The following is a 13,371-nucleotide window of genomic DNA, read 5'->3' on the forward strand; positions in this document are numbered from 1 at the left end:
GATTCAAGTCTTAGGCCTATTATCTATTATAGGCAATTAAATACCATTACGATAAAGGATCGCTATCCTTTACCGCTCATCCCTGAACTCATTGAACAAGTGCGTGGGGCTACCTACTTCTCTAAATTGGACCTAAAAGGGGCATACAACCTAATCCGAATCCGTGACGGAGATGAGTGGAAGAAAGCATTCAGAACCAGATACGGATTATTCGAATATCTTGTGATGCCATTCGGGTTGTGTAATGCTCCCGCAGCTTTTCAACGGTTCATAAACGACATCTTTAGAGACTTAGTTGATGTCTGTGTTGTGGTATATCTGGACGATATACTTATCTATTCTCGATCTTTGTCTGAACATATAAAACATGTAAGACTTGTGTTATCCAGATTACTCGCACACAATCTATACGTGAAATTAAAAAAATGCCTATTTCATAAAGAAGAAATATTATTCCTAGGATACATCATATCCAAAACCAGAATCAAGATGGATATGAGCAAGATATCCTGTATTCTGGATTGGCCTATACCAACAACTCGTAAGGCATTACAGCGATTCCTTGGATTTTCAAACTTCTATAGGAAGTTCATCAAGAACTTCTCTGCTATTGTGAGACCTCTCACACAACTTACAAGTATAAAGAAACCATTCAAATGGTCAGAAGAAGCAAATGGAGCTTTCCGCTTGTTAAAATCAAGCTTTACTTCTGCTCCCATACTACGCCATCCAGACCCATCCCTCCAATATATTCTGGAGGTAGATGCGTCAAACATGGCAGTAGGAGCAGTTCTCTCCCAACGACCAACAAATACTTCACCACTCCACCCAGTTGCTTTCTTCTCTAAATCACTAAGCAGCCCAGAGGTGAATTACCCAGTGGGTGAAAAGGAGTTGCTTGCCATAAAACTGGCACTGGAGAATTGGCGACATCTACTTGAAGGTACCCGATTACCAATACTCATATATACAGATCATAAAAACCTTCAATACCTACAGACTGACAAAACTCTTTCCCACCGGCAGGTACGATGGTCATTATTCTTCCTAAGATTCAACTTCCTAGTGACCTACACGCCTGCAGACAAAAATAAAAAAGCGGATGCGCTATCACGATTAACCGAAGATAACTGCGCCGAAATCCCTTCTATTCCTATAATACCCTATGAACGTATTATTGGTGTTGTTCGTTCCCTGAAGGAAGAGATTTTGCACAGTATAGGATTGGATTCACCTCCACCACAACTAAGTACTGATGCAGAAGGCTTCCTCTATTATAACGACAAACTCTACATACCCCCTACTATGCGCACCAAGATCTTGGAATTATCACATGATGTGCCTATGGCAGGACATATGGGTATGACGAAAACCCTTAATTTGCTTACCAGGCAGTTTTGGTGGCCTGATATGAAGACGTCTGTACAAAAATTTGTTTCTTCATGTGACATCTGTGCATGGTCCAAAATTGACACTACAAAACCATCTGGTCTACTCTGCAGTCTACCAATACCCCAGGTTCCATGGGAAGTTGTGTCCTTAGACTTTATAGTAGAACTACCACCTTCCAAAGGATTTAATACCATTCTAGTGTCAGTGGACCATCTGACAAAGATGGCACATTTCATTGCTATTCGCAGACTACCTTCATCTAAACAAACAGCGGAACTACTAATGAAACATGTGTTCAAGTGGACATTCCAAAGACTCTTTTATCCGACCGTGGTTCACAGTTTATCTCCAAGTTTTGGCAAGCTCTATGTCAAATACTACGGATTGAGCGAAAGCTCACTTCTCCTTACCACCCTCAGACCAACGGACAGACTGAAAGAGTCAACCAGTGTATAGAACAATATCTGCGTTGCTACACATCATACCTACAGGATGATTGGGTGGACCTCCTCCCTCTGGCGGAATTTGCTTATAACAACGCAACCCACAGTACTACTAAGCAAAGTCCGTTCTACTTGAACTATGGGTTTCATCCCACACTTCTTCCACCACGCATCCTACCATCAAGTAACCCAGTAGCCTCGGATTATCTTACCCAAATAAAAGACTCTCTGGGTTTACTTAATACCACCATCTCACACGCTCATAGTCAACAAAAAAGGTACTACGACCTTCGTAGAAGACCTTCTCCGCAATATGCTATTGGGGACCTCGTTTGGCTATCAACAAAAAATTTAAGGTTAAAGATCCCTAGCAAAAAGCTTGGACCTTTTTTTTCTGGGACCCTTCCCAATTAAGAAACTCATTGGAAAAGCTGCAGTGCAACTCACCTTACCGGCAGATCTCAGAATACATCCCATCTTTCATGTGTCGCTACTGAAACCACATGTTCCTAACCAAGGAATAAGGCCTACCATCTTGCCTCCACCTCCAGTACAAGTTGAAGGCAGAGAAGAATATGAGATTAAGGAGATTTTGGATTCTCGTATCCACAGAAGAAGACTCCAATATCTCATAAGATGGAAGAACTATGGACCCCAAGACGACACCTGGTTGGATACTTCTGATGTTCACGCACCTAGGCTTATACGAAGGTTTCACTCTAAATACCCGGAGAAACCAGTGCTATAGGCCTTCCGGAGTCGGCCTTAAGGGAGGGGGGTACTGTAAGATTCTGGTACCTTTGGTACCCTTATTGCCCATTTTCCTCTTCATATTGCGTCCCACCTTTTTAGTTAGGTGGAACGTATATACCTTTAAGCCGGATGACATCATCGCTGAGCGCCGCTCTGAGCGGCTATTTCAATCGCCGGCTTTCTCTCTCACATTGTTCGTTCAATGTTACCGCATGCTCACAAGCCTTGTCTTATGCTGCCGGAGCCTCCAGCTATTCTCCTTTACCTGGAACAGACCGGAAGCTCGTTACTGATCCCGTATCCCGCTACCGGATCACTCCCTCACTACCGGACCCCTCTACTTACTAACCTTACTAGTGATAAGTACCCCACAGGGGATTCCTCCATAACTAACTTACACTATCTACTTCTGCACATTAAGGACTGTTACTATCTATGCATACTAATTCTATCATCTGCACTGTTACATAGATTGCTATCTCTTGAGCCTACTACCATCTATCCTTGCACTGGGTTAGTCTATCCTGTATATGTCATCTGCTGTCCTCACCACCTGTTACCATACATGATTACTAACCTATCTGCATTTCTACCTATTACCATCTACTACTCTCCTGAACATTACTATCAAGTGCTTATCATTGCTGTCACTGCTCACACCTGTCCCTTCAGCACATCACCTCCATACTGTCATATACATCCCATCACTCCAGGAACATCTTATTGAGTGTGTATATCTGTATGCTGAAGCAGACAGGCCCACAGTGATGAGTCTGGAGAGTTGGATCTGGTATTTCAACACATCTCTACCTGACTACTGAGTGGAGATTCTGCAGCTGCAAATCCAGCTTACTATAAAAACGCAGGAGCGTTACAGTACATCACCAAATTTATAGTTTTTAGGATACGAGAATAGTAAACAGATAACAGAATTCTTTCAGTTTTATTTACATAACCGCAGAAGTACAAACCAAACCATTCTCACAGGTTTATGAGCACTTTTTTTCTGCTAAGAAACAACATTTGTACCCAGACATAAAAGTATGCTAAATTAAAACTGTTCCAGTATGCAAATGGAATGTAGACAATCTTCAGGAAATCTGACAATGCAGAAGCATGGGTGTTATCAGCTGTTTTTATATGTTAAAGGGCTATCTATTTATCTTTCACTACTTGGTGAGCCAATGGTTTGGAACACTATGCAAGTGCATATCAAGTGTTCATTTGGGGTTAGTGACTCACTAACTTGGGGAAGTAGTTAAGCAATTATAAGCATCAGAGCCCCGTGGCATGTAGCTTCACAAACAAGTCAGCAATGGCAGTTTCCTTGTTTCTTTTTTCCCAGATTCCCTTGTAAGGCCCCAAATCTAAACCTTTAACTTTGAATACATCAGGGTATTGTCAGGGAATCTGTCAAAAGAAAACACTAATATATATATACATACACACACCCACACACCCAGAAAAAAGCACAATACAGTGGCTTACAGATAAAATATACAGCTGCCTGCAAACAGTTCTAGGAGCTACCATGGCTAGGGAAATTCTAGAAACAATACAAACTTTCAAAATGTTTTATCTATAACCTTTCTGGATACGTTTTATTACCAATTTAGCACTTGTTTTTTTCAAAATTGAAACAGTAGGACACCATAATTTGATTTATATAATATTTCTGGAAAAAAAAACCAACCAAAATTAGGCTCAAACTTCAGCTATGGGTGAACTACATAAAACAAAATAATATACACTTAAAATAAATTATGCTTATTAACTATTACACATGATGTCAAAATATATTACATTTTACTGCTTTCTAGGTGTACCATACTTTTTCATTATGTTTATAGACGAGATATTAAACATATTTTAGTTGAAGATTTTCAAGTGTGCATGATCATGATTCAAGTGTATGAGAGGTAGAGATGTCGCGAACCTAAAATTTGCCGTTCGCGAACGCGAACCTCCGCAATGTTCGCGAACGGGGCGAACCGCCATAGACTTCAATAGGTAGGCGAATTTTAAAACCCACAGGGACTCTTTCTGGCCACAATAGTGATGGAAAAGTTGTTTCAAGGGGACTAACACCTGGACTGTGGCATGCCGGAGGGGGATCCATGGCAAAACTCCCATGGAAAATTACGTAGTTGACGCAGAGTCGGATTTTAATACATAAAGAGCATAAATCACCTAACATTCCTAAATTGTTTGGAATAACGTGCTTTAAAACATCCAGTGTGTGTATACGATCAGGTATGATGTTGTATCAATCAGGTAGTGTAAGGGTTACGCCCGCTTCACAGTGACAGACCAAACTCTGACAGACCAAACTCCCCGTTTAACGCACCGCAAACAACTGCAAACAGTCCATTTGCAGTGGGTACAGTACAGTCTGTGGACCTGACACTCACTGGCAGGCAACTATAAAAAATATATTTTTTTTTAATTTGAAAGGTGCTGTGCCACCGTATATACATGAGTGGTGGGCACTGCAGTGGGCACAGTACACTCTGTGGACCTGACTCTCACTGGCAGGCCAGGCAACTGTAATTATAAAAAATATATATTTTTTTAATTTGCAAGGTGCTGTGCCAGCGTATATATATATATATATATATGAGTGGTGGGCACTGCAGTGGGCACAGTACACTCTGTGGACCTGACACTCACTGGCAGGCCAGGCAACAGCAATTATAAAAAATATATATTTTTTTAATTTGCAAGGTGCTGTGCCACCGTATATATATATATATATATATATATATATATATATATATATATATGAGTGGTGGGCACTGCAGTGGGCACAGTACACTCTGTGGACCTGACACTCACTGGCAGGCCAGGCAACTGCAATTATAAAAAATAATTTTTTTTTTAATTCGAAAGGTGCTGTGCCACCGTATAAATCAGTGGTGGGCACTGCAGTGGACACAGTACACTCTGTGGACCTGACACTCACTGGCAGCTGGCAGGCAACTGCAATTATGACCGAGGAAAAAAAAAATATTTTTTAAACTGCAAGGTACTGTGCCACCGATATTAGTGTGGTGTGCACACAGTACAGTCTGTGGTGGGTCTGTGGCCTCTCACACACGGCGGGCAGGCAACTGCACAATAGATATATATATATATATATATTAAAAAAAAAATTGACTGAAATACCAGTCCTAAAAAGGGATTTTTGGGGTGCTGTCAGGATGCTGTGCTTACAGCAGGAGTGGACCGAGAACACTATCTAACAACTGTCCCTATTAACAGCAGCAGCACTTTCCCTGCTCTCACTAACCCGCTGCTTCAGAATGATCTAAGATGAATGCTGCCCTTGCTTTTTTATAGGAGGGGGGAGGGAGGGTATGCTGATTGGCTGGAATGTGTCTGCTGACTGTGAGGTACAGGGTCAAAGTTTGCCTCAATGATGAAGTATAGGGGGCCGACCGAACATCGCATATGTTCGCCCGCAGCGGCGGACGCGAACAAGCGATGTTCGCCGTCGAATGGTTCGGGACATCTCTGATGAGAGGTCAGGGACGAGCGTACACAAGTTCCCCTTGGTCTGGGATCTTGGTATATGCAGCTATTCACTATCCAGGAACCTTTTGTGTGTACCACACAAAACTTCACAACAATCAACTGCATTTTCGAACATCCTCAGAACTGATCAAAATTCATTTAGCATCAAGATGATCAGTTGTAAAATGTGGTTTTTAAACATTATAAACCTTACTATTGTTTTATCATCTCTTTTACAATAAAAAATGCAAAATAATTTACATTGCAAATATACACACCACCGCCAAGGTCTAACCTAATTATTGCACAATCTTGCTCCTCAACAGATTTCTTATATTTTACATTAAACATACAAAATATAAATACATTTATAGTCATACATTAAATATAACTGATAGATTATGCAGCAAATTCTATCAAATAACCGTTTAAAGGTTACGGTGGGTAAAAAGCAGTGGGGATTCCATAATGTATCTGTTATGGCTCCATTACTAAAATATTGCTCTTATTGCTGGATCCTACTTCATTTTATTTCAATTAGATTCCACCAAGTGCCACCTTCTTTTGATTTGTAATGGCCATGTTTGAATGCCTGAAACTCCAGCAAGAATATATAATTGTTGTTAACTATACTTTTTTTCAACTTTATGTATAGTCAAAATGTTTTTTTTTTTAGTTTTGTTTAGAGTAGGGAAGGATTTAAAACCCCTGCCAGATGAATTATTGCTGTCTGCATCATTGCCGAAATGCCCTTACCTTTTATTTCAGGAATTTACCGAGAAGTTAAACGAAATCGCCCAATGTGAAAATAACTCCCCTCTTGCAATTGTGTTTTTTTTGGGGGGGGTGGGTGCAGTTAAAAACACATGGTGGAGCTACGTCTTTACTTCGCCCTCCATTTGCTCCCCTTTAGCCCAGGTCCACACTGGGGCAGTTTTGAAATCGTGCGAGTTCAAGACGGAATTTCAGTCCGACTTCAGGGGCAATTTCACAGACATCGTTGCGGGTTCCTGCACAGATGTCTATGGAAATCGCCCCACCCCTCCCCCAAATCGCCAAAAGCAGTACAGAAATTACCTTTGGGAATCGGTGCTGCACTGCAAAGTCGGTGTCGCACTGATTCGGACAGTGCCATTGAAGGCAATTGCCTCCGATTTGACATGTCGAATCGCATGTTAAATCGGACCAATGTAAACGTGGGCTTAAGCTGCAAAGGCAGTGGTCAGGGTTGTATACATGTTGCATATGGCAGGCACTACTGCCCATTTAACACAACAAATTCAAGACAATGGGGTAATGCTGCAACTGCCCATGGTAGTGTGGCATTTAGGCGGTTAAAGCAGGCAGTGAGGAGGTGACCTATCATTTCCTCATTGCCTGTCAAACTCCTCTGAAAAGCGATTTGCACAGTATTTTCCGCGTGTGTGAATAAGCCTTTAAAGTGGTTGTATAGCCTTACATATACCCAATGAAGTGACTAACCTCTGCTGCTGCACAGATGAGACAAATCCTCCTATAGAAGGTGTACCTGCTTATTTGCAGCCAGCAGTCCTGTACAGCCTTCCACAACACACAGATGAAAACAATTTTCTTAGCAGCCAAAAGCAGGGGTCAGGGATCTGACCTCACACACATTGCAGTTAGGCCGGCCATACACAGAGGAAATTTCTTTCCTGCAACCCCGTGTTGCAGGAATAACATTTTTCTCGATTCCCCATCAACAGATAGTGGACGCTAGCAGGAATTGCAAGAGAATCTGGCAGGCTGGTTGTACCCAAGTTGATCAATTGATCTGCCCATTAACGGTTCGAATCTCAGCCATTTCCCGCTCAACCAACCAGATGAGATTCGAATTGTGTATGGCTGGCCTTAGAGCACAGAGCTGATTGGAAGAATGTGACACACCCTCTTCTTCACAGGCTCAGAGAAACAGAGCGGAGTCTGGGAGTCATCTGCTGTGTTCTGGAGGGTGGCAGCTGTCTCCCTGGAGGCAAAGGTGTCTGCCTAATCTATTAGTAGTGAGTCATGCAGATAGCAGAGACAGGAGAGAGTAACCACACTAAGTGCTTTGTATTCAGGTTAGTTCAAGTCAGGGATATGCTTTGTTCACTTTTCATGTTTGAGGTTTACAACCACCTTAAATAGCTGTCCCCAGAACAAGTGTTCCCATTGAACAACTTCCCCTCGACTCCTTTTTTTATTTCCCCTCACTTTGTTTCTGAGCAACAATAGTCACTATTACAAATAGGTAAATGGAGACACAGACATCAATACAATTTTGGCTGAGAGTCTAACCCTTCCCATAAAAAAAAAAAAACAAAACAAAAAAAACACGAAAGGAACTGGGGAAACCACCAGGATCTATATTATCCAGCCTTTAACCCAGCTAGCAAATTGCTTAAAGTAAAACCAAAAGAACAATGATTACCAGGAGAAAATATATATGTCCTAATTCCCAAACGCAAATCTAATAGCGGAACTGCTCCACAGTATGGGGGATTTTGGCCACAATCTAGGGTTCTACTCCTCCAGGTGGCACTATACTTAGTAGGTGATCTAAAGAGGAAGCTGTATACACCATTGAACAAAACAGAAAAAAGGTTTTGCCTTGAGATACACCAAAGAACACCATTGATTTATCTCTTTACAAGAATAAAAACCTGCCATCCCTCTAGTTATTTCTCAACACACATAAGAATTATCTATATCCAAGTGATATTTGGTCTTTTTTTCTGATTACACAGTTTGCAAAGGGTTCAAGTCCTGTACAAAAGATTGAAAGAATGCTTGCCAAAATAACAGTCATAATCAGTTTTAAGAGAATAAATATAAAATAGTTTAAAAAATAAAAGTTAAATTGTAAAAGAAAAAAGTTCAAACACTATGACCACCTTCATTGCAAGTAAAAATAGAAGATTCCCATCATGGTATACAATGGTCTGGGAAAGCGTTACAATCACATTGTGCTTTGAGATATTAGTATGTCCTTCGTGTGGTATAATCCAGCACCATACTTGCTGCCCCCAGAAGGGCAGGGTCTGATAAATTAGACACAACCACATCTACGTTTTGGATTGATGCCAGGCCTCTCTGGCGTATTATGTCTTTCACCATATTGATGTACTGGTTGGCCAGAACCCCGGAAAGTATGATAAGTGAAGGGTTTATGGTATGCAGGATATTCACGATGCCGATGCCAAGAGCTGTACCAGCTGCATTAAAGTGAAAGAAAAATAAATGAACAAATTAGATTGACAGGAATAAACCATGACTTCACTAGATATGCTAGAAAAACAATTAGCAGAATGCCAAAAAGAACAGAACACAGTTTAAATACCACTCTTTTAACTGTGTAATGACTTTCATTCAGTTATCATTGTGATTAGAATACATCTACTGCAGTGCATAGCCAAGAAGAGCATTCTACTATTATTCTCGACCACCAGCTAACTGAACATATAATGTTGCCAATTCATTGTCTAGTAAAAACTAACCACTTTAGCCTCGGAGGATTTGGCTGCTCAAAGACCAGGCCCCTTTTTTCAACTTGGCACTGCGTGATTTTAACTGACAATTGCACGGACATGCAATGCTGTACCCAAACTAAATTTACGTAATTTTTTCCCCACAAACAGAGCTTTCTTTTGGTGGTATTTGATCACCTCTGCGCTTTTTATTTTTTGCAATATTAATAAAAAGGAGCGAAATGTTTGAGAAAAAAATTAAATTTTCAACTTTGTCTTTTAAAAATTATCCAATATACTCAATTTAAGTGATATATTTTGGCCAAAATGTATTTAGCTACATGTCTTTGACAAAAAAAACCCCTCAATGAGCGTATTTTTATTGGTTTGCGCAAAAGTTATAGCGTCTACAAACTATGGTGTAAACACTGGAATTTATGCAGCTTATACTTTCTGACTGCCTATCTCATTTCATGAAGTGCTAAAATGGCAGGGCAGTACAACCCCCCCCCCCCCCCAAAGTTACCACTTTTTGGAAAGTAGACATCCTAAGGAATGTCCTGAGAGGCATGCTGAGCTCATTGAATATTTCATTTTTTTGTCACAGGTGTTTGAAAAATGACAAAAAAAATGTATTTATTTTTTTTACACAAAGTTGTCATTGAAATGATATATTACTCACGCATGCCATATGTATATGTGTAAATACACCCCAAAATATATTCTGCTGCTTCTCCTGAGTACAGGGATACCACATGAGTGAGACTTTTTGGGACCCTGAAAACCAATCACCACCTTCAGAATTTCAAAGGGCGTACATTTTTCATTGCATTTTCTCACTACTTATCACGGTTTAGGAGGCCCTGAAATGCCAAGATACCATAACCCCCCCCCCCCAAATTACCCCATTTTGGAAAGTAGACACCCAAGCTGTTTGCTGAGAGGCATGGTGAGTCCATGGAATATTTTATATTTTGCCACAAGTTTGGGGAAAATTAATTTTTTTTTGTTTTACACAATGTTGTCACTAAATGATATATTGCTCACACATGCCATGGGTATATGTGAAATGACACCCCAAAATACATTCTGCTGCTTCTCCCGAGTATGGGGATACCCCATGTGTGAGTCTTTTTTGCAGTCTAGCGTACAGGACCCAGAAAACCAATCACCACCTTCAGGCTTTCCAAGTGCGTAAATTGTTTATTTCACTCCTTACTACCTATCACAGTTTTGAAGGCCATGAAATGCCAAGATAGCACAACCCCCCCCCCCCCCCCCCCAATGACCCCATTTTGCAAAGTAGACACTCCAAGCTATTTGCTGAGAGGCATGTTGAGTGTTTTGCAGATCTCACTTTTTGTCACAAATTTTTGGAAATTGAAAAAAGAGGAAAAAAACTGCATTTTCCTTTTTTTTCTTCATTTTCCAAAATAAATGAGAGCTGCAAAATACTCTCCCACCTCTCAGCAAATAGCTTGGAGTGTCTACTTTGCAAAATGGGGTCATTTGGGAGGGTTCTGTGCTATCTTGGCATTTCATGGCCTTCAAAACTGTGATAGGTAGTAAGGAGTGAAATCAACAATTTACGCACTTGGAAAGCCTGAAGGTGGTGATTGGTTTTCGGGGTCCTGTACACGGCTAGACTGCCAAAATGTCTCACACATGGGGTATCCCTGTACTCAGGAGAAGCAGCAGAATGTATTTTGGGGTGTCATTTCACATATACCCATGGCATGTGTGAGCAATATATCATTTACTGACAACTTTGTGTAAAAAAACAAAAAATAAATAAATAATATTCCCTAAACTTGTGGCAAAATATAAAATATTCCATGGACTCAAAATGCAAATATCTTGGAGTGTCTACTTTGCAAAATGGGGTCATTTGGGGGGGTTGTGCTATGTTGAAATTTCAGGGCCTCTGAAACTGTGACAGGTAGTGCGGAGGTGAAATGCACAGTTTACTCCATTAGAAAACCTGAAGGTGGTGATTGGCTTTCGGGGTCCCGTACACAGCTAGGCTCCCAAAAAGTCTCACACATGTGGTATCCCTGTACTCAGGAGAAGCAGCAGAATGTATTTGGGGTGTCATTTCACATATACCCATGGCATGCGTGAGCAATATATCATTTAGTGACAACTTTGTGTAAAAAAAAACACAAAAAAACAAATTGTCACCTTCCCGAAACTTAGGGCAAAATATAAAAAACACTCCATGGACTCAATATGCCTCTCAGCAAATAGCTTTGGGTGTCTACTTTTCAAAAAGGGGTCATTTGGGGGGTGTTTGAACTGTCCTGGCATTTTATGCTCAATCTTAGCCACACATCACCCACTCTTCTAACCACTTGAAAACCAAGCCTTTTCTGTGACTTTTTGTTTACATAAAACATTTTTTTTTTTTTTACTAGAAAATTACTTTGAACCCCCAAACATCGGGAGTCCCCTCCCACTGCTGGTAAAAGCAGTCTAGCGGCCAATTATCCGCTAGGATGGATTTTACATGTAAGCCGACTGCTGGCTGTAAAAAACGATACCAAGATGATGCCTAAATCTGCAGGCATCATCCTGGTATAACCACTCAAAGTCCAGCATATAGTGTAGGTTTTTTTTTTTTTAATCATGCAGCCTGTGGGCTGAACGAAAAAAAAGAGAACCTAACAGAAATCTCTGCAAGAAAATGGTGTAGTATACCCACCATTAACCGCACAAACATCCAAACCCACTTCTTAATGACGGGTATAAATTACAAAATTCCATGTACAACTAAAGGTATTTTAACTGCAGTGGTGAAATCACCTACCACAGCGCTGCCATCAGAGGTATCCATATATGGTGAGCGCAAACGCTGTTTGTGTCAGAATATATAAAATCAGTGTGGTAGCTGATGAGTGTACCTGTAAGGCAAACTGGTTAACAATAGAATGAAAAACAAAGTACAGTAAAAGTACAGTAGGAAGAGTAGAAGAACAAATAACTCAAACGACAACTGTTTTTGGATTTTTTATTTTATATTTTTTTGTAACTTTTTATATATATATTTTTTTTTTTTTTCTTTTACACTTTTTTTCTTCAACTTGAACTTTCCAGGTTAGGTCTCTCAAAATGTCGATAGCCATCGAATATCTTTCGAGACCCTGTGTTAGTGTGCCCTACACTAAAACTCCACTAGTGTGTGGTAGCGATGGAAACAGTCCCAGATGCAGAGACCAGGTTGGTCAGGACATTCGGGACAATAAAAACGGGTGTCACGCCTAAATCCGCGCCTGCTACAGACACGACATCTTTGGGGATTTCTTCTGGTAGGGGTACGCGGGAGTACTTGTGGAAAGTGCCTCTCATGCAGCCGGCTCACTGCATCTGGAAGGGGAAGTTGGGCAGGACATCTCTTCCTGGAATTCTCAGAAGGATCCAGTTTGTCCTGACGCTCTGTATAGTGGAAAGGCGTTCAGCATAGCCAATTGGAATAAATAAACAGAGACTTTTTTGTACCAGCGTCTGGCTTTACGGGCAACTAAGTACGGCGCCAAAAGCTGGTCGCTGAGGTCCACCCCTCCCATATTAAGGTTATATTCGTGGACACAGAGGGGTTTTTCCAAAACGCCAGTTGCTGTAGTAATTTGGACTGTCGTGTCTGCGTGAAGGGAGGACAGAACGAAAACATTCTGTGTATCCCTCCACTTCACTGCAAGCAATTTGTCTATTTTTAAGCAGGCTTTCTCCCCCCGACTAAGATGGAAATCTAAAAGCCGTTGGGGGTCGTTAGGGGGAAATCTACAAGCATGTGGCTTGTTTATTTAGAT

The 13,371-nt window shown here is 40.9% G+C and overlaps 1 protein-coding gene across 2 annotated transcripts in view; it reads right to left on the reverse strand.

Annotated features, from left to right (window-relative positions):
* Window positions 1-8,271: 8,271 nt before the first annotated feature.
* GNE (glucosamine (UDP-N-acetyl)-2-epimerase/N-acetylmannosamine kinase) overlaps window positions 8,272-13,371 on the reverse strand; it is a 120,231-nt gene continuing 115,131 nt past the window's right edge. For both annotated transcript variants that reach the window (XM_082243071.1, XM_082243072.1), the window contains exon 12: window positions 8,272-9,313. In XM_082243071.1, coding sequence (XP_082099197.1) covers window positions 9,078-9,313 — 236 coding nt within the window. In that variant the 3' untranslated portion in view covers window positions 8,272-9,077. The remainder of the gene's footprint in view (window positions 9,314-13,371) is intronic.

This window comes from Pelophylax lessonae (assembly GCF_965119305.1).
Source record: "Pelophylax lessonae genome assembly, chromosome: 1".
Lineage (NCBI taxonomy): Eukaryota > Metazoa > Chordata > Amphibia > Anura > Ranidae > Pelophylax > Pelophylax lessonae.